The sequence below is a fragment of the Salvia hispanica genome, chromosome 2, assembly GCF_029641045.1.
Source record: "Salvia hispanica isolate PSC_SH4W2 chromosome 2, Shi_PSC_v1, whole genome shotgun sequence".
Classification (NCBI taxonomy): domain Eukaryota; kingdom Viridiplantae; phylum Streptophyta; class Magnoliopsida; order Lamiales; family Lamiaceae; genus Salvia; species Salvia hispanica.
The window spans coordinates 53,592,867-53,620,370 of record NC_142693.1 but is presented as its reverse complement, the minus strand read 5'-3'; the positions used below and the strand labels follow the sequence as shown (position 1 = coordinate 53,620,370).

The 27,504-nt window shown below is 34.3% G+C and overlaps 1 protein-coding gene, 1 long non-coding RNA gene and 1 pseudogene across 3 annotated transcripts in view; 1 reads left to right on the top strand and 2 right to left on the bottom strand.

The window, feature by feature from the left end:
- LOC125217599 (protein TIC236, chloroplastic-like) overlaps window positions 1-19,692 on the bottom strand; it is a 42,851-nt gene extending 23,159 nt beyond the window's left edge. Inside the window, exon 1 of one of the 2 annotated variants that reach the window (XM_089066230.1) lies at window positions 19,188-19,692. In XM_089066230.1, coding sequence (XP_088922356.1) covers window positions 19,188-19,202 — 15 coding nt within the window. In that variant the 5' untranslated portion in view covers window positions 19,203-19,692. The remainder of the gene's footprint in view (window positions 1-19,187) is intronic. The other variant, XM_089066229.1, reaches the window with a different exon arrangement.
- Window positions 19,693-21,959: 2,267 nt separating this feature from the next.
- Window positions 21,960-26,685, top strand: LOC148932638 (uncharacterized). Its single transcript, XR_016135236.1, has 3 exons — window positions 21,960-22,250; window positions 24,939-25,663; window positions 26,405-26,685. It is a non-coding gene; the product is annotated as an uncharacterized LOC148932638 (long non-coding RNA).
- On the bottom strand, window positions 22,551-24,031 carry LOC125197329 (UDP-glucuronate 4-epimerase 3 pseudogene; annotated as a pseudogene).
- Window positions 26,686-27,504: the final 819 nt, after the last annotated feature.

Genomic DNA, 27,504 nt, shown 5'->3' with positions numbered 1-27,504 from the left:
ATCCAAAATAATCATAGGCATGGCATAACAGTTTAATCCACCCTTATTGCTCCACTATCACAATTTGCAACATAAGAGAGAGTTAAGAATAAAGCCCACCTCGATTCCTAGATTTCAAGCACGTTCTTCTTCTTGTTATCGCACCGAGATCCCGAGCTCTCACCTTTTATTTATGTATTTCAAGTAAGTCTCAATCATTGATCAAAATCATGCATGTTCTCACGTTTCCCTTCTTCCCATCGATTATTTTCAATATCATCATTCAAAATCAAAGTACGATTATCATATCGCTTTTATTCGCACAACAACTCCAGATTTATCATCAAATCGTGTCACGCATGAGTGTTTCCCACGCTCAACACACGCACACACACGCAACACACGTGTGCACGCATACCGAGGCATGCACACACACACACACGGTCACACACACATATGCATCCCAAATTCATTGATTGTTTTCCCCTTCACTCAATCTAAATGCATGTGGACTCAAGAACAACGATTGATCGGTAGAAGAAGAGAAGATCAAAATAAAAATACCTTTTCAATAGAACAATCGGTAGGAAACAAATAGGATCTTGATTCTTCAACAAATTCTTGAATTGCAACTTCAATTCTTCTCCAAAAGATGAAGAATTAATGGAGAAATTAGAAGAAAAATTTGAGAGAGAGTGGGAGAGAGAGAGAGAGAGATCGAAATTTGGGAGTGGGGGGCGTGATTTTGTGATGCTAGGTTAGGTTTCTCACTCTTATTTATAGAGTGCAAGATATAATCCTATAATTAAATAAATCAAGATTTGGAGGAGATTTGGTGGAGAAGTGACGTTAAATTTGGTTGAGAGAATAGGGGATTTCGAATTTTAGGCCTTTTAATTTAGCCTATGATTTAATTTGAATATTTCACAGAGTAGAATAAAATATCACGGAGTAGAATAAAAATAATAAATCTCCCCAATTAAAAGAAAATAGGCGTGATTTTCATTCCTCCCACAAGGAATTTAATTAAAATCCTAATTTAAATAGGATATGACAAGATCTTCTTAGATATGACAAGATATGCTAGGATATTTGAATTTATTTATGGAAGAGAATAAATAAGGGATCAAATAATAGAATAAAATAATCCCTTCTCCCATAATATAGGAGATTTCGAAAATCTCCTTTAGAAACAACATAAGGGCCGGAAATTTCATCAATTATATAAGGAATAATCGGACTTTGGATTTAATTTGGATAATTATCCCAAGCAATAATTAAATCCAAGAAAAATAGGATTTCTTTTCCATTAAATAGGAGGGGTCGAAATTTCCACTTAATTAAATAATGCTCCTATTAAATTCTCACTCATCCCTTAGGAAAATAATTCACCACAATATTATTTCACCCGGCATCAAAATATTCAAGTATTCGAATTTCACCTCCACTTCACATTTTCCAACGACTTTGACCATTCCACGACCACGTCATATTTTCCACAATATTGACTATTCAATAGCCACGTCATATATTAAACAAGTTTGACTATTCAACTCAAACTTAACTCCATATCGCAATTAGGTCACAAAGAATATTGCAATAAATTATTCATCATTTAATCCACATATATCATAGCATTAAAAGCATTTAATGCAAAAATTTTCACGTCTCAAAAATTAGGGTTCGAAAAAGTGGGATGTTACAGAATAAGAGATTATTGTAATTGAACAAAGAATACTCTAACTTCAATAAAAACAAGTCAAGCTTAACCATAAATAACCAATTGATAGAAATTTAGATAAAAGCATACTCTAACTTCAATAAAAGCAAGTCAAGTCGAACACTAAATACATGTAATACCCCTCCGTCCAAAAAATAGACAAGTTTTGTCATTTTGGACCGTCCACCAAAATTAGACTAATTTAAAAAATGAAAAGTTTTATAGCAATACTAATCATATAGTACAATATTCTAAATATGGACTCCACAATCCACTAACACTACTTTCACCACATTTTTTCCCTTCTGTTCTCTTACCGATTATGCATTTCCATTCGGTTTCTTCTATTTCTCATTTTCCTTATTGTGATTTTTGTTGTTTTTTCCTTGTTTAAGCTGTTTTTATGGATGATTTTGCACTTAGTTTAGCTTGAGATTTTCAATTTGGCATTATGTTTGGTTTAATCTTTAATCATTATGAATTTATGATAGAGGAATCACTGGTTTTTGAGATGAAGTTCGTGAGAGTCCACATTGGTGCATGAAATTTGTATCATCGAGATATAATGTTGGGAATGACTAAAAATAGGGGTTATAAGGAGGAAAGGGAAGTGATTCACTTAAGTTTCTTTGTATTTTGTGTTGGATGATTATGTAAATTTGTTTGTCATTTTTGGAGAGAACAAATGAAAGATCGATCCTGTTTTTGGTGACACACTGCTTGGTCTCCACGATAGCCTGAATATTCTGCTTTATTATGATGCGTTGGTCAATCTTTCATTTTGGGCTGCTTTTGTGACTTTTTTTATGAATTAAACTCCTCTGTTAGACATGAGCTTTTGTTTTTATAAGGACTTTTGTCGTATGAACTCACCAGCTATATAAGTTAGGGATTTTTTGTCGTATGAACTCTTAGTACTCAACGATATCTAACTATTGAATGTGATTGATTGTCCCAGGTCAACCGTGCTAGACGATTTTATGAGAACATAGTTCCAAGTTATGCTATACATCTCCTTAAATGATGTCCTAACGTATTTTTTCATAAGTTCACCGACGATGGAAACTACCTTATAACCTTCCCATCTTAATAGTCTAAATGAACTTTTAATATTTGGATTAGGTTTAAAATGTAATGTGATTATTGGAAAGAGCATTGAGATATTATGTGAGGTATGTTAAAAATTCTCAATACTCATTTTGTTGCTGATTCGTTCAACATCTCTTTCTTGCACGAATAAGAAATAACATCATGATGTATTAGCTTTGGGTAAAATCCATTTTCGGTTCTTAACATATGGTCGAAATATCTTTTTGATCATGAATTTTTACTTTTTGAAATTTGGGTTCTAAACAACTGAAATTGTCACCGGAGGAAGTGTCTAACATTGACGGTCAATGATTGATTAACGAAATTTTGACATGGGTTAGTCGCTAATACATGTTTAATTAACTATGTAAAAATTATCTAATTTAATTTGGATTTAACTATTTCAATTTGAAAATAAAATATAAATTAAAAACACTGAACATTTTAACACTTGAACAAAAAAAAGGCTGCTATTCAGTTCATCCCCAGTCATTTGTATCGTCGCTCTATGAACAAGAACCCTACACTCTCCATTTCGCTCCAGAAACCATCGCTCTATGAACGAGAACCCTACACTCTCCGTTTCGCTACAGAAACCCCACACTTTCTCGTCGACCGCATATTGTCGTTCCTTAGGCATACTAAACCCTAAACATGCCCAAAATGTTTAGAAGCAAAAATCTGGTCGCCCAAATTTTCGAGCGCCAGATTTCTTCCCCTGCTCCCGACAACTCTATAAGCTTTAATTCCATTCGGTTTCTTCTATTTCTCGTTTTCCTTATTGTGATTTTTGTTGTTTTTTCCTTGTTTAATCTGTTTTTATGGATGATTTTGCACTTAGTTTAGCTTGAGGTTTTCAATTTGTCATTATGTTTGGTTTAATCTTTCATCATTATGAATTTATTATAGAGGAATTACTGGTTTTTGAGATGAAGTTCGTGAGCGTCCACATTGGTGCATGAAATTTGTTTCATCAAGACGTAATGTTGGGAATGGCAAAAAAATGGGGGTTAAAAGGAGGATAGGGAAGTGATTCACTTAAGTTTCTTTGGACTTGTGTTGGATGATTATATAAATTTGATTGTCATATTTGGAGAAAACAAATGAAAGATTTGTCCTGTTTTTGATGACACACACTGCTTGGTCTCCACAATATGTGTTGGTCAATCTTTCATTTCGGGCTGCTTTGTGACTTTTTTATGAATTAAACTGCTATGTTAGACATGAGCTTTTGTTTTTATAAGGTGTTTTGTCGTATGAACTAACCGGCTATATAAGTTAGGGATTTTTGTCGTATGAACTCATCAATACTCAATGATATCGAACTATTGATTGTTATTGATTGTCCCAGGTCAACCGTGCCAAGTAATGCTATACGTCTCCTTAAATGCTGCTTTAACGTATTTTTTCATAAGTTCACCGACGATGGAAACTACCTTATAACCTTCCCATCTTACTTGAGTCTAAATGAACTTTTAATATTTGGATTACGTTTAAAATATTACTAACTTCGTAGCACTAGTAGAATGAGATTATTTAGGTGAGTTATGTTAAAAATTCTCAATACTCTTTTTGTTTGGTGATTCGTTCAACATCTCTTTCTTGCACGAATAAGAAGTAACATCATGATGTATTGGCTTTGGGTAAAGTCCATTTTTGGTTCTTAACATATGGTCGAAATATCTTTTTGATCATGAATTTTTACTTTTTGAAATTCGGGTTCTAAACAAATAAAATCGTCACCGGAGGAAGTGTCTAACATTGACGGTCAATGACTGATTAACGAAATTTTGACATGGGTTAGTCGCTAATGCATGTTTAATTAACTATGTAAATGATATCTAATTATTGATTGTTATTGATTTTATGAGAGCATAGTTCCAAGTAATGCTATACGTCTCCTTAAATGTTGTCCAAACGTGTTTTTTCATAAGTTCACCGGCGATGGAAACTACCTTATAACCTTCCCATCTTAATTGAGTTTAAATGAAATTTTAATATTTGGATTACGTTTAAAATGTTACTAACTTCGTAGCACTAGTAGAATGAGATTATTAGAAAGAGCATTGAGATATTATGTGAGGTATGTTAAAAATTCCCAATACTCATTTTGTTTGTTGATTCGTTCAACATCTCTTTCTTGCACGAATAAGAAGTAACATCATAATGTATTGGCTTTGGGTAAAGTCCATTTTTGGTTCTTAACATATGGTCGAAATATCTTTTTGATCATGAATTTTTACTTTTTGAAATTCGGGTTCTAAACAAATGAAATCGTCACCGGAGGAAGTGTCTAACATTGACGGTCATTGACTGATTAACGAAATTTTGACATGAGTTAGTCGCTAATGCATGTTTAATTAACTATGCAAATAATATCTAACTATTGATTTTATGAGAGCATAGTTCCAAGTAATGTTATACGTCTCCTTAAATGCTGCTCTAACGTATTTTTTCATAAGTTCACCGACGATGACATTTCCATCTCAATTGAGTCTAAATGAGCTTTTAATATTTGGATTACGTTTAAAATGTTACTAACTTCGTAGCACTAGTATTATGAGATTATTAGAAAGAGCATTAAGATATTATGAGGTTTGTTAAAAATTATCAATACTCATTTTGTTTGCTGATTCGTTCAACATCTCTTTCTTACACGAATAAGAAGTAACATCATGATGTATTCGCTTTGGGTAAAGTCCATTTTTGGTTCTTAACATATGGTCGAAATATCTTTTCGATCCTGAATTTTTACTTTTTGAAATTCGAGTTCTAAACAAATGAAATCGTCACCGGAGGAAGTGTCTAACATTGACGGTCAATGATTGATTAACGAAATTTTGACATGGGTTAGTCGCTAATGCATGTTTGATTAACTATGTAAATGATATCTAAATATTGATTGTCATTGATTTTATGAGAGCATAGTTCCAAGTAATGCTATATGTCTCCTTAAATGCTGCCCTGACATATTTTTTCATAAGTTCACCGACAACGGAAACTACCTTATAACCTTATCATCTTAATTGAGTCTAAATGAACTTTTAATATTTGGATTACGTTTAAAATATTACTAACTTCGTAGCACTAGTAGAATGAGATTATTGGAAAGAACATTGAGATATTATGTAAGGTATGTTAAAAATTCCCAATACTCATTTTGTTTGCTGATTCGTTCAACATCTCTTTCTTGCACGAATAAGAAGTAACATCATGATTGTGGATACTTTGTGGGAACGATTTGATATTTATAGAAGTGATTGGGGGCTTAAAAAAATAGAAAACAAATTAAAATATTGGAAAAAACGGCTATAAACGACTAGTATTTTTGGAGATTTTTTTTTTCATAATTTTTATTTAATTTTATTTTTCAACGGATATAAACGACGCCTCCTCGCGGGCCGACGAGTGAGCGTCACGACCGCATGGGAGCTCGCCAGCCTCCTCTCGATTGGGGGCTACGCGACGCGACGTCATCCTGCAGCTCTGGCTCGATGCTAGCTCGTCTCGGCGAGACGAGATCAAGCTGGCAAAGAGCCAGCGCTACGGTTGCTCTAAGAAGTATATTGTATACAGTAGAATATTGTAGTTTGTTTATTGATTCTAAATTCTAGTAGTATCATTCACTTGTGCGATATATGTTACATTGTACTTGCTTCTAAAATAATACCACCTATGTTCCAAGGAACTTGACACATTTATTTTCTGCACTCATTTTGCGAAAATGATTAAGTAGGAGAATAATAAATTAAGTGAGAAAATGTAGAGAAGATACATTTTTCTCCCACTTAATTTATTCTCTCTCAACTTTAACTATCGTTTTCCCAAAACGAGTGAAGAAAAGAAATGTGTTAAGTAGTATGAGATAGAGGGAGTATCAAATTACTATGCATCACAAATATTGAATGAAAAATCATTTATTATAATTAATATATATTTTTAATTAAAGTCATGTTGATATCTAATACGAAAATTGCAAACACACATCACCAACATATAATTAGTTCCTAAACCCTAAATCTAAACGACCCTAACCCTAGACACTAACCCAATAAATACCTAAACTCAAACCCTAACTAAAAAAACCCCAAATCTTAACTTAATCCGAAACCATCGGATTCTTATTGGATTCTAACCCATTAGCTATAAAATTTCAAAGTGATTATGAAAACAAATTTCAACATTAATATGTTTGAATGTTAAATTTGTCAACAAACATTTATCATACTGTGTTCAGTTTGCAAGATAAAATAATACCAAGATACCATCTAGGATTGAGTTGTGAGATTATTTTAGTCATAAGGGGTTAGCTATGACTAATTATCTCATGATTATCCATCTAGGATTAAGTTGTGGGGTGGAATTTCATGAACCAAACACACAACAAATTTAATCTCGGATACAATCTTGCAAATTGAACGCCCCCTAAGAGCATCCATAAGGGACGTCTGCACGCCCTAGCCACCGGCTAGTGGGAAGGGCGTGGCGGACGTCCGCTATTGGGTGCGGAAAACAGGACGGACGTCCGGAAGACGGACGAGCGGTCATCCGCGGACAATAGGTGTTAGCCGATTGCTCGCCGATCGCTAACTGCCTATTGTGCGGCGAGCGATCGGCTAACGCCCATATTATTAGATTTTGTTCTAAGTATTTGTAAACATCACTTTTTCTTTCCCATCAACGATATCCATTGCACACATCAATTTCATCTTACACGATTTTGGGGCTTAGAATTGCATATTGTTTCAAGTAATACTACTACTAGTACTATTACTACTATGTACTACTAATTTATAAGTGTATTTATTTGTTAAAAGGACTATAAAATTAGAACAAGAAAAGTGTACTAGTTAAAAGAAACCGTGAATATATCGAGCGTGATTAGCCCCAAACCCCAAAATTTACGATAAAATTGATAATTTATACACAACGAATTAATAATCCATAATTGAATGGTTCGAAAATGCAATATAGAGTTGGCTCGATCCCGAGTGAATTAGATGGATTGATATCCTTATAACTCAGCATTAGATTTGTCGCACACTAGCAAATCATTTATCTCTAATTACAATTATTAATAATTCACAATATCATAAATCTATTTAAAGCATAATATATTGCACGTCATCTTCAATTACACACTAAATACTAATATTACTATTTTAAAGTACGAGAATATGCTTTCTTATCATATTATGCTATATCTACGATAGCAACAAAACTCTATCTAGCGGGACCCCAACAAATGATGTGCATCATCTTTTCGGCCTTCTCAGCTTCCCTTGCTCTTCTCATTGCACGATCCTCATGCTCGGAATCAGATTTTCCCGTACAATCGCCATAAACCCATCTAGCACGGCCGACGTAGGCTGATTCCCAAGCAGAGATGGATGGCGGAGAAGAAGTGATGCTGCTGGCGGATGCTGCCATGTTATTCCTCTTCAACATTTGGAGCAAACTTAGCATATTTGAAGAGATTATGAGTGAATAAAGTCTTTTGACATTTGTAGTTGTAGTAGAATTTGTGTGGAAGAAGAAGGTGCATTTATATATAGCTATGACTTCCACTAAACAATTCTTGAAAAATGACATAAAAAACATGTTAGGGCATATATCATTTTTTTTATCTATTATAATAACTATATAAGTACACCGAGTGAAATAATTTATGCTACAAACTAATCATATGTCAATCATATTGAATCATATAGTAGTAATTATTAAGAGAATTGAACCAAAAACACGCTATGACTCGTATATATTTGACCGCTTTATTAAATGTTACTACCAGTCTACCACTAACTATTTCTTAAAACAATTCTTTATAAGTTCTTAAAAAATTAAATGTAAAACATGTTAGGTCACGCATTCTTTTGGCCATATTTCATAGCCATCACTTCTATAATCAACAACTATTAAAAGTGGATTTAAATCACGTTGCGATAACTATTAACTACCATCGAATATTTTATTTGTATTGTTGATGTAATTAATGAATCCTTTTTAATGTACATCTCGTAGGTAAAATAACAAAATGAGTAGCTATGATTAAATAATTTGTATTTTTGATTGGTTATTAGATTGATTAAGTAGTTTGTATGATTTTTAATTACAATCACAATAAAACTCAAATCGTCTTATCAAATGAATTACATATATCATAATACCGTTTAATTACTAAAAAATATTTTATCAACAAAATTACACTTAGATCGTCAATTTAATAAAACAGAGAAACAACAGAATTACACTTGGTCGTCAATTTAAATAAAATCGTAGAACTTATATACATTTTAAAATGGACAAAATGGGCAAGCAACAAATAGTTGACCTATTACTCATGTCATAAACTTACTTATGGAGTAATTGACAAGCTATACTCCAGCGTGTTTTTAGGAGTATTATATTATTCTGATAAATAAGTACATATTCAGAAGCAATCAATAAAAAATTGATCAATCATTTCGCATGAAATATAAGTAAACACAAGAGTGATAAAAATTGCATGCCCACAAATACAGTTATTCATATTAAACCCTTTTGTCATGATTCTGGCTCAAACATTAGTATATTTTATAATTTTAAATGCTAAATATTAAATTGGTTCATTTTTATCCTAACAGTAATTGTGTTGGGATTTAATTTATGGGAGTACAAATTTTGAAAAACCATAAATTTGGTTTGATCTAAAATTCCATAAAGTTGAAATCAAATTAAATATTTAAAGTCATGGTATTTTTCTCACCCCTACTGTCATTTGGTAGGGTTTAGGTGAATAAAGAGATGAGTCTTAAAAAATCAATTAGTCACAAACTAATCAACAACTCGCCTAATATTTATTTATCCTTGTAGTTGTATAGTAATAACAAAGGGTGTGATCAATTGCTAACTTTCTTAAGTTGCTAACTTACTAACTCATCAATCCAGTGCATAAAAAATGTCAACGCGATGTCATTAAAATGTCACCATATAATTTTGTTGAACTTCAATATAATGTGTTGATATTATGTGTTGACATTTTGATGTCACCGTGTTGACATTTTTAATGCACTGTATTGATGAGTTAACAGAGTTAGCAACTTAATAGTTAGCAATATAACGCACTCCGTGATAATATTTAGAAAGCATGTAACTTAAAATGTGACTATTTGAGAAGAGGAAGTAGATCGCCCCATTTTATATGCTTGCGTGATCCATTTGGGATGGTAGAAATAAAACCTGACTTTCATGGCTTTATACCCAATTTGATCGAGAACTTAATTAAGAACTTGGTTGCAAGTTGGTGCCCCAATTTTCCCTTCTCTCGAGGCCAAACTTATGATGAGTTGAGATATGCATTAGAAAGTGAGCGAGAAATATGAAGACATTAGTCAGAAACTCTGAACTTGATAGATGAAGTGTTTTGTTTTGCATATGTTTTTTGTTGTTTCTTCTATCCTCTTGCTTTACCTTTTGCCTTTTTGTTGGAGTGTCGTTGAGTTTAGGATTGTTTTTTGTAGGTTTTAGGACTTACAAGAATGAATATAAAGAGCTAACTGAATCGAAAGTACAAAAGAAGATTCGAAACAAATAAACTGAAAAAGGAATTTAGCCGAGTCGAGGAGGCCTCTTTCCGCAAGACGAGATACGTCCCGGTAGTGCTCTTCAGATTGACGTTTCGTCCCCAAAGATAAAATGGCTGCGTCTCTGGTGAAGCAGCACCGCTATCAACAGAGCTCCGGCGAATTGGATGGAGGAGAGGGCAGAACTTCGACAGAAGAACAATGCAGAGGGAGGAGAGAGTGTATGATGGAGAGTGGAATTCTAGTTTCTGTGTCTAGAATGCTAGAATGGCTAGCCTATTTATAGGCTCGGTCCACTGCAGGGGGTCAACGGCCATAATGGCCGTCATCAATGCTAGACCGTAACGGTCGTCGGTTACGAAGCGTTACAGAGCTGAGAGTCTGAATCTAGAAGCTTCTAGATTCGTTCATGACGTGTCAGCCATGTTGGCTTACTGCGTCATACTGACGAGGTGGCATCCCGCTTGGCTCGCTGACGTGGAAACGGTGGTGGTCTAAAAAGAACTAGACCAAGGACACGGGCACGGGCTCGGGCTCGCGGCGCGCGCATGCGCGCGCGTGTGGGCTCTTACAGCCCATCTTAGTCCACTATAATTATTACATGTAATAATCCTTCTTATTAAATACTAGTTTAATAAGGTTGTAACTTCCAATGTCGGATAATTAACTCTCTTAATTATTCCCTAAGCTTCTCTCATAGCTCATTAAGTTTGCAATTTTGCACAACTTTAATCCATTATTTCTCTCTCACCGGGAATCGGATTTGAGAAAATAAATATACCACGGTCATCTACTCCGAACGTAGATCGACACTATATTATTTAATTTCACAAAATTAAATATCTCGTTGAAATTATAATTGGTCAAAGTTTATTGACCGGGCATAGATTCCAACAGTTTTTGCATTTTTGGTTATTGGGCGAGTGTGTTGGTCTTTTTGGTTGTTGATGTGTTTTGTTAAGGTATTTTGGAGTAGTTTTTCGTTTGAGCATGTTTAAAATAAAATACTTTTTCTTAATGCGACTGATTAAATCTACTCACGATACCATTGTATTCTTCGAGCTAAGGTTATTATTGATACAAAACTAAATCGCTGAAACAAATCGATTTTTAGTACTATTAAAAGTCATAGCATAGTAATTAAGTTATTAACAAAATTCAACACAAATTTAAATTTTGTAAGTATGCTTACAAAGTAACCATTGACACGAGATTAGTTACCTGATATATAAAGATAAGGCAGTGCTCAAGACAATAAAATGGGCTAGCATAATAAATCAAAACCTAATTAATTAGAAGTAATTAATTAGCTATTGCTAATCCAATTAACTACTTTCAAATCGTAGTTAGATGAATGCGAGTGGTTGAATATATGTGAAATCAAGATGATGAAAAGCATTATGGATGAAACCCTTAAATTAACACACTTTTATTTATTTATCTTTATGGCGTTGGCCATAATTGTAACCTCTCGAATTCTCGAACCCTAATTTTAGAGCCCTAAGATTTATTATTGATGACGTGGAGACGTGAATTAATTTATGAATGCATTTATTGCATGAGATGCTATGGCCGAGTGAGTCTAGGGTTTGCATTGGAAGTTTGAAAAGTCAAACTTGTTTATTATATGATATGTCATGTGATTTATTAATTTATGAGGTGAATTATTTGTTTAAGGGTGAATGAGAATATAAGAGAAAATTTCCTTAAATACTAGCCATTTTCGACCCATTGATTTTTGAAGAAGAAATTCTATTTTTCCGGATTTAATTTAATTCTTGGGATATTTATCCAAATTAAATCTAAGACCCAATTATTCCCTATTTTATTGAGAAAAATCGAGCACCCCTTTGTTTCTTGGTGATTTTCGAAAATCACCTATTGTGGGAAGGAAAGAACTATTTTATTTTAGTTAATCCCTTATTTGATTTCCTTCCATACCTAGAATTTAAATATTCTACCAAATCTTTCCATACCTCAAGAGATCTTGCCTTATCTTATTTTAGTTAATATTCAAAATATTTTCCTTATGGGAGAACCCCAAAATACACGCCTACTACCCTATATACTTGGAGGATTTTTACTTTATTTTGCTCCGTGATATTTTATTCTACTCCGTGAAATATTCAAAACGAAATCTTGGCTAATTAGGAGCCTAATTTTCGAAACCTAGAGGATTTTGCCCTAGGATCTATTTTTGTTAATTCTTCTTCCCTACTTCACAATATTTATTTAATTGTGGAGAATAAAATCTTACCAAATATTCTAAAGATCTTTTGAGCTCTATAAATAAGAGAAACCCCTAAACCTAGCCCCATAATCTTCGCCCCTCACCCTACTACACGCCCCCCCTCCCTCTTTTCCTTCTCTCTCAATTTTCTTCTACTTTACTCCATTAATCCTCCATCCTTTGAGAAGAATTTGAGTTTGAGCCTCAAGATTTTTGAAGAACCAAGTCTTTACTTCGTTTCTACCGTTCGTTTTTTCTCAAAAAAGGTATTCTTATATTAATCTTCTTCTTCTACTCGATTCCTCTTCTTTCTAACCGATTAATCGGTATTCTTGAACCCTCATGCATCTTGTTTGAGTGAAAGTGGGATAAAAGGGGATATGGAAATATGTATGCATGTGTGCGTGTGTGTGTGTGCGCCGTGTGTGTGTGTGTGTGTTGTGTGTTGGCAAAACACTCTTGTATGACATATGTTGATGCTAGATCTAGATTTGAGATGCGAATGAAACTTATATGATGAACATAATCTTTGTTTGGTAATTTCAAGATAAACCGATGGGAAAAGGGAAAGTGTAAAGACATGCATGAGTTAGGAGTTTGTATTGAATCTGATTTGTGAATATGTGCCTATGTGATTAAAAAGGTGAAACCTCGGTTGCGAAGCAGGATAACAAAGGAAAGAACATACTTGAAACCTAAGCAGTCGAGGTGGGCTTTACTCTTAAATTCTTTTATGTGCAAATTTATGAATGTGGAGAAATAAGAGTGGTTTAACTGTTATGTCATGCCTATGTCTGTTTTATTGTGATATTGTGCGTCTGAGCCTAGCTTGTGAGTTCGCTCCATTGGGCTATCAGGCTATGGATATGTTTATACGAATTCGGGTCTGAGTACGGGCCGCAAACCCTACCAGGCTGTGTACACGAGGGGATCGGGAGCCGTCCTTGCTAGTCGGCCGGTCTCGTGGGCGAAAAGTGTGGCCACACTTTCGTCGCACAATGGAATGATTGTGACTTTTGAATTGTTGAGGAAAAATGGGGAGTTATTTTGACTGACCAGTCTATGGAAAATATATTTTGTGATACTCGTGATATTTCTCTTTTAACTGCTTAAAACTCGAGTTCACTTGGTAAGGGTGGCATAACTTATAAAATGTTTTGGCAATGAGCTCACTGAGTATTTCAAAATACTCAGCCCTGGATGTGTTTTCCTTATGTGCAGGTTGAACGATGACGAGCGGTGGTGGGTGTTGAGCATGATAATTAATTAAGATGGTTGTTTTGAACTTCAAGCGTAGTTGTGTCTTCATACATAGCTACTCTTTCTCTTGGTCGTTTTCCGCTGAGTTTTTGATACACTTGTGCTTATTTCGAATATTTTGCACTCTCCTTTCGGTTTAGAGGCCTCAGACTATCTTGTGGTTTTTATCTTGGAAACTATGTCGTACTCTTGAGATTCTTGATCGTAATTTGTGATACCTTCCTTTTTCCTTATTCAAGCTTCTAGGTTAAGTTTTTGCTTTAAATGCTCTGATTCTTCTTTCTAACCTTTTGGTCAACACTCTTTAAATGAAACCCTAGCCTTTGTTCACTTCTTTTAAATCCGTTTTGGTAGCAGTCGCCGCATTTATTGTACCCTAGGAGGTCGGGCTGTTACAATAATACTACATAGAAATGGCTATATATAAACTTGGGAAAAAAAAACGAACATCTTCATGATTGAGTAGTTAATTAAAAGGCTCTTTGCTAGAGTAATTACAAGAACTTTCAATATTTTTTTATTTTCCTCTGAACTCTTATTTTTTAATCTAAGTGTATGAATTCTGAGTTTTTTAGAAAATGTCAAAAAATCGTGTATTTTAAAATCTAAATCTAAATATATATAATAAAACTCTATCTACTGGGACCCCAACAAATGATGTGCATGATCTTCTCGGCCTTCTCAGCCTTCTCAGTTTCCCTTACTCTTCTCATTGCACAATCCTCGTGCTCGGAATTAGATTTCGTTGTGCTCTCCGTGGCACCGCCATAAACCCAGCTAGCACGGCCTGCGTCGGCGGATTCCCAAGCGGAGATCGGCGGCGGAGGAGTAATGCTTGCCATGTTATTCCTCTCAACATTTTGAGCAAACTTAGCATATTTAGAGAGAAGTGAAGAAAGTTTAGGTTTCAAATTTCACCACTTTTGATATTTGGAGTTGTAGTAGAATTGTGTAGGAGAAGAGGTGTATTTCTATAGCTAGCACCCACTTGACAATTCTAAAAAAAATAAACCAAAAGCATGATGGGGAAAATATAATTTTTTTAACAAGTGTAATAGTTTATGGTACAAGCCAATCAATTTGAAACAGAGAGTTATTAAAAGAATGAAATGGAAACCACGTTATGACCTGTATCCTTTTGACTGTTTACAAAATTAAATATTACTTCCACTAACCATTTCTTGTCAATTCATAAAAATTGAAATGAAAAACACGTTGGAATTAGTATTAGATTATACTCCTACCATCGAATATAGGAACTAGCCAGGAAGATAACATAAGCTATGATTTGATATTATTTTATTTTGAATTACCAATCACATATGTACATCAGTACGTATAACATACCATATGATTTTAATTTATAATGCTTTACTAAATAAGCTACGTATATATACTATTAATTAATTACAAAATGTGATATCAGCATAATTGCAGTACTATTTTAGTCAATTTAAAAAAATATCAAGTAACTAATTTTATACTAATATTTGGATTGTAGGAGGTACCATGCATGAGATTAATTAATATCTAGACAAAATGGACAAGCAACCCAAAGTTGACTTATCAAGATGCACATTATAAACTTCTGTTGCAAAACGTGGTTTGTATTATATTATTCTAATAAATATACATTTATAAGTAAGGTGCTTAAACGGTTCTCCGATGCTCGGTTAACTGGAATCGGAAGCGGAACCGATCGATTAATTGAGGAACCGAAATCGGAAAAATCAGTTCCGGTTCCGGTACCGGTTCCAACTTTTTATATAAAACCGGTTCCGGTTCTGAACCGGAACCGATTATAATTCAATTTTATTTTTTTATAATTTAATATACTAATAAATCTAATTTAATTGAAGTTTGTTTTCGATTTCCAAAAGAACTTATACAAATACAATATCATTCATATGATAGAAATTTAACTTTATAACAAATTTATGTAACAATTCATTTAACATACAATTTTAACATGTTTGTGGATAATTTATTAACTGTTCCGTTATAAACCAAAAAGTCACAACAAGATCAATTAGTATTGGAAATTCTATTGTACTATATATTTTTGACCAAAAAAAGGGGAAATGGAATTCAATTTTAAAACTCATTTTTTTAAAAAAATTTCTAAAGTTTAGAACTCCTATTTTTGTATTAATAAATTGCTAACATAAACTAGTCCGACCTACTACACTTGGCATTACTCTTATCCATATATGAATTATTGTATTGTTGGTTTTTATTTTTTGTGTATTTATATTATTTTTAGGTATTATTTGTTATATTTCTAGATGTTTAATCATTATTTTTTTAGTATAGAACTATTTTAAATTATAAATAAATTCGGATTAAAATTACACATTGGTTCTGGTTTGGAACCGGAATCGACCGATTCTTAATCGGCCAATTCCAAACCGGAACCGATCGGTTCTGGTTCCGGTTCTAGGATTTATGAAAATTTAAAACCGGTTAATCGGTCAACCAGTTCGGTTAGAACCGGAACCGACCGAATAAACATGCCTATTTAGAAGCAATCAATGAAAAATTGATTAATCTTTTGGCATGAAATACTATTATTAGTAAACACACATAATTATCCTTTGAATATCGTTTATCCAATCATCAAGGAGCTATAATCCTAAATCATGTTCATAAACTCTAGTCATATTATCATAAAAACTCATTTTTATTACTGATTTAATTAATTTAATGGGGTTATATAACATCAAGTAGTCCGTTTACATGTGCAGCTCCTAGTAGATTTTTTCTCTTTCTAATTCTATACGATAATTTATATGCCAAATGATGCATTTTAAATTGAGGGTTTAGGTTTATAAGAGAACTCACTATACGTAGAATAACTATTAGTAGTATTCCACCTATCTTTCAAGAGAATGGATTTTACAATTGTTTCTTACCTCTTTGGTCACATTATTATCCAACACAAGCGGTCTAAAGTTACTACTATAATAATTTATGCAAGTGGAAAGATTGTATTGTTAACTAATTTCAATTCAAAATGTTTTATGAGTTATGATCTTTGTCCATCGTCTACTTTTGCTTGGTGTATTCAATATGTTCAGACACACTAGCTCATTCTGTATTGTAACTAATCTTTCATGAAGCAAAAAACAGCTCTTTGATACCACGAGCATTGTAGTTCAAATGTTATTTCTTCCTTTTGTAAGGAACTAAACAAAATAGATGGAATTTTGGAAATAAATAAATTAAGATATAGAACATTTATAAAAACATAGTGAGTAATATTTACATCATAATCTCAGAAATTACTCAATTTACTATGGCAAAGACAAATAATATCCATTCTTTTAGGGCATGTTTGGTAGCTTGTATAAACTCAAATTACTACATAAAAGGCCTTAAAAGCTGTCTACTTCACTGAAATGGAAAAACAAAGCACAATAAGCATGGATGACAAACATTTCACTCTAACACTAGAATACTTCACTGTAAACAAGTTTTACTTCACTGAAATGGAAAAGAGCACTATAAGCATGGATAACAAACACTTCACTCTAACACTAGAATACTTCACTCTAAGCATGTTTTACTTCACTCAAATGAAAAAACATAGTACAATAACACTCACTCTAACACTAAAATACTTCACTGTAAACAAGTTTTACTTCACTGAAATGGAAAAACAGAGCACTATAAGCATGGATAGTAGCGGATCCAGGACTTCTAATTTGGGGGTACGAATCATACAATAAATATTATTCCATTCATCCCACAAAAGATGTCACACTTGTGGGACGGCACGAGATTTTAGGAGGTTTTGTTTTGTGTGTTAAATGGTGAGAGAAAATATAATTTTTATATTCATGTGAGAGAAAACTTTTTCTAAAAAGGAAAATGTGACATGGACAAACTAAAAAGGAAAGTGTGGCATCTTTTGTGTGACGGAGGGAGTACATTGTATATTTAAAATAATATAAGAAATAGTAGCATAATGAAACTAACAGTTTATATTCCAAAAACCATAAAATAAAATAATAAAATAGGAAACTATCTAATTTAGAACTTTTAAATTATACCAAATCATTAAAATATAGTAAATGAAATAAAAAATAAAATATAAAAATATACAAACCATCTATTGTCAAAAATGAAAAAGAAAGTCAAATTCATGTATTAGACTACTAAGAATATAATTTTTAAAAAAGTAAAAAATGCAATATATACCTAATTTTTGAAAAAGAAAATAGTCTAATTGAATTTTCAAATTTTATATCACATCAAGAATATATAAAATACACAAAAAAAAACTAGATAGAGATAAAAATATATTGCAATAGATTATTGAGATAAAATAGAATAAAAATTCTAAGCTAAGTGAATTGTCAATTTTGATACCACCTAAAGAATATAATTCAAATTAAAGTTAAATGCATTAAAAACTACTCCATCCGTCCCGCTTTAGCAGTCCCATTGACTTTTCTGCACTCGTTTTGTAAAAATGATAATAAATAGTTAAAGTGGAGAAATAATAAAGTAAAAAAGAGAATAATGTAGATAAGACTCTTCTTTATATTATTCTCTTTTTTACTTTATTATTTCTCCACTTTAACTATTTATTATCATTTTCACAAAACGAGTGCAGAAAAGTCAATGAGACTGCTAAAGCGGGACGAAGTGAGTAGTTAAAGATAAAAGCAAAATCAAATAGTTCATTGAGATAAAATTAAATAGTAAAACAATAGAATTTCCGTGATACATCATAATAGTAACAAAACAGCATACGCCATTGAATATTGCTGCCCCAAGTAGGAATCGAACACAAGCCTACGGGTATGTATACCATGCGCTTGACCACCATGCCACAAGCAACTTTGTGCTGCAATACAATAATAACATAATATTAACAACAAAATATTTGGGGGTACACTCATACCCCTTGCTCCCATGTGGCTCCGCCACTAAGCATGGATGACAAACACTTCACTCTAACACGAGAATACTTTACTCTAAGCATGTTTTAAGAATACTTTACTCTAAGCATGTTTTACTTCACTCCAATGAAAAAACAGAGCACAATAAGCATGGATGACAAACACTTCACTCTAACACTAGAATACTTAACTCTAAGCAAATTTTACTTCACTAAAATGGAAAAACAGAGCACTATAAGCATGGATGACAAACACTTCACTCAAATCTGCCAGAGAATGTTTATCGGGTTCCAGGATGAGAGCTTAGGCATGAAACCAAAACATCAGACTGAGACGAGAGAGAGTTTATATCAGGAGTAAGTCTGAGGGAAATGGATCCACTTGATGCTGTGGCCCAGAATCCAGATTCAATGTTTGGAATGTTTTGCCAGAGGAAGTACCTCGCTGTTGTCCATGAAAAGGTGGAAGCATCATTTTTTGGGAACTTAGATCAACGAAACTACATAGTTGGTGGAGGGCATCCGAGGACATCCTTTTACCAGGCTTTTATGAAATTAGCTAAGGTGATCTGGCTCTTGCACCAGTTGGCACATTCATTCGATCCTCCAGTTAAAGTTTTTCAGGTGAAGCAGGACAGTGAGTTATCGGAGGTTTATAAGGAGAGTGTTGTGAAGGATTTTATCATAGAAGATGTCAAGATGGCGATGAGAAACCTAAAGTCGGTCTGATGGTAATACCTGGATTCGGGATAGGTGGTACTGAGGTAGCATCATCCAGTCTCAAGTCTACCTAACAGGTATTAAGGTAGCAGAATGACACCTCTGTTCCTTTCCTTCGCGTCCTGCTCAAAAAGTTCTCGATTGAGTTGTACGTAACCCTACCCAATGCGTGTCTCAGACGCGTAGAACTAGCGCTTCTTTTCTGTTTCATTCGATGGGAAATGCAGGTCCCAAAACTGAACTTAAGGAAATTGTTCACTGTATTTTAAACAGTGTGTTTGTTGTTAATGATGTTACATGTAATGTGCCCCACAAAAAACTGAACTTTAAGAAATTGGTCATTGCTTTTTAATGATGTATTTACTCATCTTCCATTTCTTTCAATAGCTTGTTTCATTCAATCAAAAGTGTTTATGGTGTCTCAGTTAGCCCATTTTAAGGAGAGTATTATTTTTCATTTCAAGTTTCATTAGTATAACATTATATGTGTAAGCATTATATATAATTCAAAATTGGACTAAATTTTATAAGTGAAGATCCTAGCTAGGTATCAGTGGATTTCCCTTTGGGAGATCATAAATAGAATTATTATACTCCTAATTGGGTTCAAATCGTTGATTAAGCGTGAGGCATGGTCCATCAAATCTGCTTTTGATTTAAAAGTTAAAACTGAATTAATTAATAAATGCATCAATTATTGGCCGGTATAAGAAGTGCAACCGCCATAATTTCTACTTTTTTTTTTTTATCTGCAATATGAGATTTCTAGATTCAATTTGAAATAAAAAGGAATGCAGAATCGCAGCCCAACATCTACTCTATGATATTTATAGATAAAAAGAAGAAAAATGAAGTATACTCGATAGCTACACTAGGCCTTATTGATCTGTCACTAAAGAGAGATGATGAAATGATGAAATATCATTTCTTGGAAGAAGAAATTATGCTATAGTATCTACAAAATTTAATAGAAATCGATCCAACAACTGAATTACTGATAAGAAATTATGCGATTGGTTGTTAACATAACTATAATAAAATAAATCATTAAAAAGAATCCAGATTATCTTTCTGTCAAAATTGATAAAATGAAGATGAATAATAATAATAATAATAATAATAATGATAATAATAATAATAATAATAATAACATGAAAATCATTATTAAAAAAAATGCCTGATACTGGATTGTAATATGATTTTGCCAAGTTTTTTGTGGGCTTAGGTTTTGATTTCAGTAATGGGCTGGGCCAATTTCAGCAGCCTATTTAGGGTTTACGAGGGTTTGCGCAGGAGGAGCATAGTGTCAACCCTGTTGACCGATCCATTTTAGGTTTATCTTTGCTAATACTCCTTCAATTGCAAGCTTAATTCCAAATCTGATTATTTTTCTTATTTTTCGCCATATATTAACAAGCTTCCATATCTGATTAATTTTTTTTTATTTTCGCCATATATTAACATTATAGAACTACATAATTTCAGTATATATTTTGTACACATTTCATTTGTTCAATCGCATTTCTGCAATTTCTCTTATAAGACATTCAGGTTTTTTAAGATTCTAAAATGCGTATTTCTCATTAGTAATTTGCATTCATTTGGTTTGTTTAATCACACTCTACATCTTCTCCTAAACATATTAATAGTACTTCGAAATATATATCATATGTGACCAAAAAACTCCCATCAAAATTCTAATGCAGCAAACTGTTGTGTGATAAGAAACTCATGGCAAAAAATGCCTTCATTCACCTAAAACATCGATCATCACACATTTGCTAATAATATTTTGTTTGTTGGTGGATAAGTTTCAGCTTATACTGTTTGTAAATGATTGACTATGGATGGAGTAAGTAATTTGCTAATACTTCCATCCTCAGGGTTTAGCCGGCAATTCTCTAGCAAGGGTGGAAGCAAGGGTCGCAATCCATTCCGGAATCCAAGTCCCGGCCAAAATCCAAGCCACGAACGGCGCCAACACCGCCTAATGATAAAACACTTTCAGGAAAGAAATTCGCGGCAGGAGAACAAAGTCATTGATGAGAATCCTGCCCAGGCTGGGAAGGACATTCCCGATCCTGTTCTTTCTCCTACTCAGAAAAAGTATTGAGGAGGACTTGTAAGTCATTTTTTTTGAAAACTACATACATTCACTTTTTTACTAAATTTATTTGTAAATGTGATAGTTACTATATTCACTACTAATATTATTTTTTAAATTCGACAGATACTATTGCAACCATCCTGATTGCAACGATCCTGATTCCAACGATACAAGCTGTCCTTTCTCCTCTGTATCGGAAATGAAAGACCATTGGGAGACTGCTCTCGGTTTGCCCAAAAAGAAAAAAAGCACTGTAGGTTTTGTGGCAATGGCTGCTTTGCAGGTAAATCTTTTTGGGCAAACCGTGAGCAGTCTCCCAATGGTCTTCTATTTCCGATACAGAGGAGAAAGGATAGCTTATATCGTTGGAATCAGGATCGCTGGAATCAGGATGGTTGCAATAGTATCTGTCGAATTTTAAAAATAATATTAGTAGTGAATATAGTAACTGCCACATCTACAAATAACTTTAGTAAAAAAGTGAATGTATGCCGTTTTCAAACGAGATGACTTACAAGTCCTCCTCAATAGACTTTTTCTGAGTAGGAGAAAGAACGGGAAAGGGAATGTCCTTCCCAGCCTGGGCAGGATTCTCAGCAATGACTTTGTTCCGCGAATTTCTTTCTTGAAAGGGTTTTGCCATTGGGCGGTGTCACTTGCGGTTTACTCAAAATGAGGTGTTGAGTACTTGAGTTTGTTCCTTTTTTTGGTTTCTTACTTCTGTGGAGTATAATACATTGTAAATCTCTTTAATTTGGTTGTTGGTTCTAGTGAGGATGTTGAATTTGCTTCAAAGATGATATTTTTTCCCAAACCATTTAACTCTTGAGTTTGTTCATTTAACTTTTGCTTGTGAAAAAGAAGGTTGTTATGCTTTGGGAATGGACATGACTTCTTGTGTATATCTGGGTGTTACAGTGTATAGAATCATCTTCTTAGGATGATGTTAAGGTTTCTTGGTTAAATATTCCTCTTAATTCTACAAACACTAAGCAATAGAATTCTGATCATTTCCCTAAATTGGATACTATACTACTCTTTCTTCGTTATCTTTAAGTAGTTCCTAGTCTAGTGTCTCCCTTGCTTCTTTCATGTATTACGAGTGACGTTTTGGTGACTAAGATACCATTGAACAAATTTCTTCAATCCAGTACGCAGATCCGTTGTGGGCTTATAGCGAAGCTCCGTCTCAGCCAAGCTTATGCTAGCATGTGTAAACGGCACATCACCATCCTTGGCAACTTCATGACCAGCCTCTTTGCCTTCACCTTAAGCAACTTCTCCAAAATGCTCACCAGGAGACGTGTTCCCCAAATTATAAACGCGCAGTTGAGCTTTCCCCTACTTCTTGCCACCACTGCCAGTATCCAGAGCAGCTAAACAGCCCTCGCCTCAGTGCCATGGTTAGGCTCCTTGAAGATCGGAATAGACTTCCCTTTCAAGATATCCTTGGTAAAGAAGTAAGCCATGTCCGGCCTGCCCCAAGGTCCATAAACCGTGAAAAACCTTAACGCTGTCAGCGAAAGCCCATATCTGTGGTTATACATGTGTGCAATCTCCTCACCGGCGTTCTTAGTAGCTGCATACAAACTAGCAGGCTGATCAGTCCTATCTCTCTCGGAAAAGGGCACCTTCGTGTTCAGTCCATACTCGATGCCCAAACTATAGCAGGCTGAGGATTCGCATTCTTGCAAAACTCGAGCATACTAACAAGGCCAACAATGTTGCTGTGCACATACGAGTTAGGATTCTTCATAGCAAAACGCACGCCAGCCAGATGCATAACATGAGTGAAAGGCACGATATCGAAAAGCTTAGCTAACAATGCACCATCATTGATATCCCCCTCCCTCCACAATGTACACCCCATTTCGCTCCAGCATCGCCTGCCTCGCCATGCATGTTTTGTCCTAGGTTTAGCAGACTGTCTAACCCTTTTTCTCGAAATCAGGGCCTGCATATGAGCTAGTTACGATCTGAGGGGGCAGGGTTTGATGAAGACGGTGATCTATAAAAGAATACGAACATCATTCCAAGAAATACTAAAGACCAAAAAGCGAGCTTAGCTATTGAAGATTGCAGCCGCAGCCGATTGTAAGGAGGCTTCTCCATCTTATGGACTCTCAAAGTGCTTCATCTGTGACACTCTCCACTGAAAATTCCTTGAATGTTTTGAGAAATCCCCCCTCCACTTTGGAATTCACCACTTCTTTTGCCGCTCTAATCTACAGAATTGCCCCAAATAAATCCTGATCACCTATGTGCCATGGCCGCGGCTGAGCAACCGCTCAAAAAGAGAAGATTGTACGACCACAACAAGAGCCGCCTCAACGGCCACTGACCTTGCCGCCTTTGTCTCATGATGAAATCGTCCGGAGGCGGTGGAACCAGGAAGGAATTCGCAATGTATTCGAGTGAAATAAAGCTGTGCATCGACCCGGAATTGGTAGAAGCTTATCACTCTTTGATCACTGCCGCTGGAGGTAGGGATTTCAACATTTATGCCTCCTGTCGAGTCTTCTTCCCAGATCAATATTTTAGGTTTTAATTGTGTCATAGAAGCTAAGTGAATGAGTATTTGATGTCCTATTCGTTTTAATTTTGGAGCATCAATTTAGAGTCAAAATCTGAACCTTTTAGGGTTTATGGCTATAGTTTCCCCAAAGGATGATTTCGCACTTGCTCCCAATTGGAATAATGTTTGAGACATAGTTTTTTGCAATTTGTAATCAGTTTTGCTCGTTTTAACATCTGTTTCTACATGTTTTTCCTGCTGATTTAGTTGATTAATCTTGTGTTATTAGAATGTTTTCTTGCACTAGTTTTTAGTATTGATTAGGTGCTCTCTCTTGTTGGCAGTCCTAGATGTTTGACATGCTTTGGCTAACACCAATGCAGAGCTTGTAAGTTGCTGGTAGAGCTCTAAATAAATTATAGTATATGAGTAAAGGCTGCACGATTTTGAATGTATTCAAAAGATTGTGACTGTTTGCCACTTGGATTGAACTGCTTACCAAGCAACAAGTGTAACACTCCCCACTTACGACCGATATGAGCAATAATTATTTGTATAGAGCTATAGATAGAGAGAATGGTTTAACTGATCTTCCATGGTTAGAAAATGATGGAAGCATTTGTGTCTTACTGTCGTATGAAGATTTATCGTGTCCATTATATTATAAAATCTGTTTCTCATAAAACACCGTTTTTAATGTCTATTTATTCATGGCAAAGTTATATTTTGTGTTCCTAGTAAAATATTGAGTGATCTGCACTACCCTAATATACTGTCTGCTACAGCAGTCCTATTGTGTTATGTTCCATGATTTGGTAAAGCAAACACTTATCACTTTGCTTTGATGCAGGATTTGCTAGTGTACAACGTCTTGTAGCAGAGTACATACCACGTTATGCTTCATTTTTCCCTGCTGCTCTTGAAGCTGCTGGGAAGGCCCTCATAAATATGCATAACCAATGCATCACCATGATTAGTGGGGAGAAGACATTGATGGTATTGCTTTTGAGACTGCCAAGGCCTGCATATTAGGTCTGGTTGATGTATGTCGAGCTGCTGCTTCAGAAGTTATTCAAAGGATATGCTCCGTCGTTTTTCATGATGTTTTTACATTTTTTGTCTCCTATTTCGAGGGAAAGAGTGTCTTTGATGTTGTTGACCAGAGAGTCCTGAAGATTTATGATGTTGCAGAAGCCATTTCTGATTTCAAGCGCAAGATTTTGGAGGAACATAGTTCAATATTACTGAAATTATCTAAGCTTCGTGGCCTATGTTTTTTGCCTATTCTCTTTCGCTTCCCCAAATATTCACTTGTTGCATTCTTTAAACTTTTTGAGTCAACGGAAATTGAGGGAATTCAGAAAGGAAAGTACCTTCTTCATCAGTTGACAGTTGAACTGGATTATGTTGGCTCTTGTCACCTGGATGAGAAAAATGTTGAGGAATCATATGAACATTCCAGCAGAATCAAACTTCAAAAGACTGATTGATCCTGTTAATGATTCTCCTGCGTCAATCGGGAATTCTTTGCCAAATCGTGCTTGTCCCTTATTAAAGAACTGCTTATTGGCACTGGTAAGTGTCTTAATCTTTAATTTGTGTATAGTTCTTTAACAGATTAACAAGAATAAACTTTAAGGTCTTTATATAATGTACTAGCTGTTGTTTCTATGTTATTCTAGCACTCAGATCAGTAGATAAGACTTTTAGACTCGTGCAAACAGCGGAAATCTATGGGGGGACTAATGACGTCGGATGTATTATTCTGTTAGTGAATTTCTATGAGTTAGTATTGCTTTGTGATATTCCATTACAAAAATAGCTCTACCAGTATTATTATCAGACTATCAGTAATGATCTTAAGGATCATTCATCTCCATTTTTCTTCCGGTGCATGTTCAGAACATTGCAGGGTGGGACACTAACTGAAACTTTAAGCCTGACGACCTTATTGAAATTCTAGTCTGGTGTATATATATCTAACATTGGCTTTATGCTTGTTATATAGCCATCAGAGCTCAAATTTATAGGTGATTACTTATTAGTGTCAATCTTTCTTCTACCATTTCATGGGACTTGTGAAGCAAGTAAAACTAATTTCCTAGGCTACTCCAGGAGGCAGACTTTATTACTTTGGTGCAATATAAGTCTATGCTTTGTGTGAAGTGTAGAACTGCTATTGCTGATTATGTGAAAGTGCTATTGATTTACTGGGACGGGGATGATATTTCAATAAAAATAACCTCAATCCATTGTGTTTCCTTTATCTATAAATGATCAGTTCTGACTGTAGAATTATGCATGTTTACATTTTAGACACTGCAGCTGAAAGCGGACAGCGGGAGCGGCCCAGGGACGCAAGTGCAGCCCAGGGACCTTCCCAGGCCGTGACTCCCCTCCGTGTAACGCATGCCCCGGGCCGGGACTCGCGATTTGCGGCCCTTCCCATCCACGTTGGGGATGCTCTTAAACATACTATTACAAATAGAATTTAAATCTTTCCATTTCCTAAATTAAACAGCTTTTTCTTCCCAAAAGGTTCGGTTCCTTCAACTATAAATATTTGCAAGCAGTTTTGCAACCATAAAACAACGGCTATGTAAAAGGCTGTTATATTCTATTACTCCAAGAATTTAATATTTGCAGCTAATAATTCATACATTTTCTTCCCAATACATTGGAACCTTAACCATAAATAATGCAAGCAAAATTTTAATATGCTACGAAATTATTTTACCTTTCCCACATATATCATGATATATGTTTCTATTCCCAAAAAACTTGGTTGTTGCACTCTATTAATTACTTAGTTTTCTAATTACTTGGTTGTATTTTACTCCATTAATGAAGTAATTAAGCATATAGTGAACTAGTATATGCTTTCAGTGATGTATGTTGAGCATATAGTGATATATATTGTGAATACTGTGAACAAGTATATTTTTAGTGTACTAGTGATATATATTGAGAATATAGTGATGTATATTGTGCATATAGTGACTAGTATTTGTTTATAGTGAAGTATATTACTTTTACATGGAATTATACTATGCTTATAGTGATGTATATAATGCTTACAGGGAATCATATTGTGAAGCATACCATGCAGTGAAATAAACATGTCATATACTGAATTTTATATACCATATAGTGAAGTAAGCATGCCATGTAGTGAAGTTTATATACCATATAGTGAAGTAAGCATGAGCATACATGTGTTTCGTTCACTTTCTAAATGTTTTAGTTCACTGTAAATGAGTTTTGTTTCGTTGGAAACTTATTTTTTTTCGTTTTACATACTTATTTCATTGCAAACTTACTTTTGGGTTCACTATAAGTGCGAATTAGTTCACTGTTTTATATAAGTTCATTCGTGAACTATATTTTATGTACGATAAATAACAAGTATTTCATTT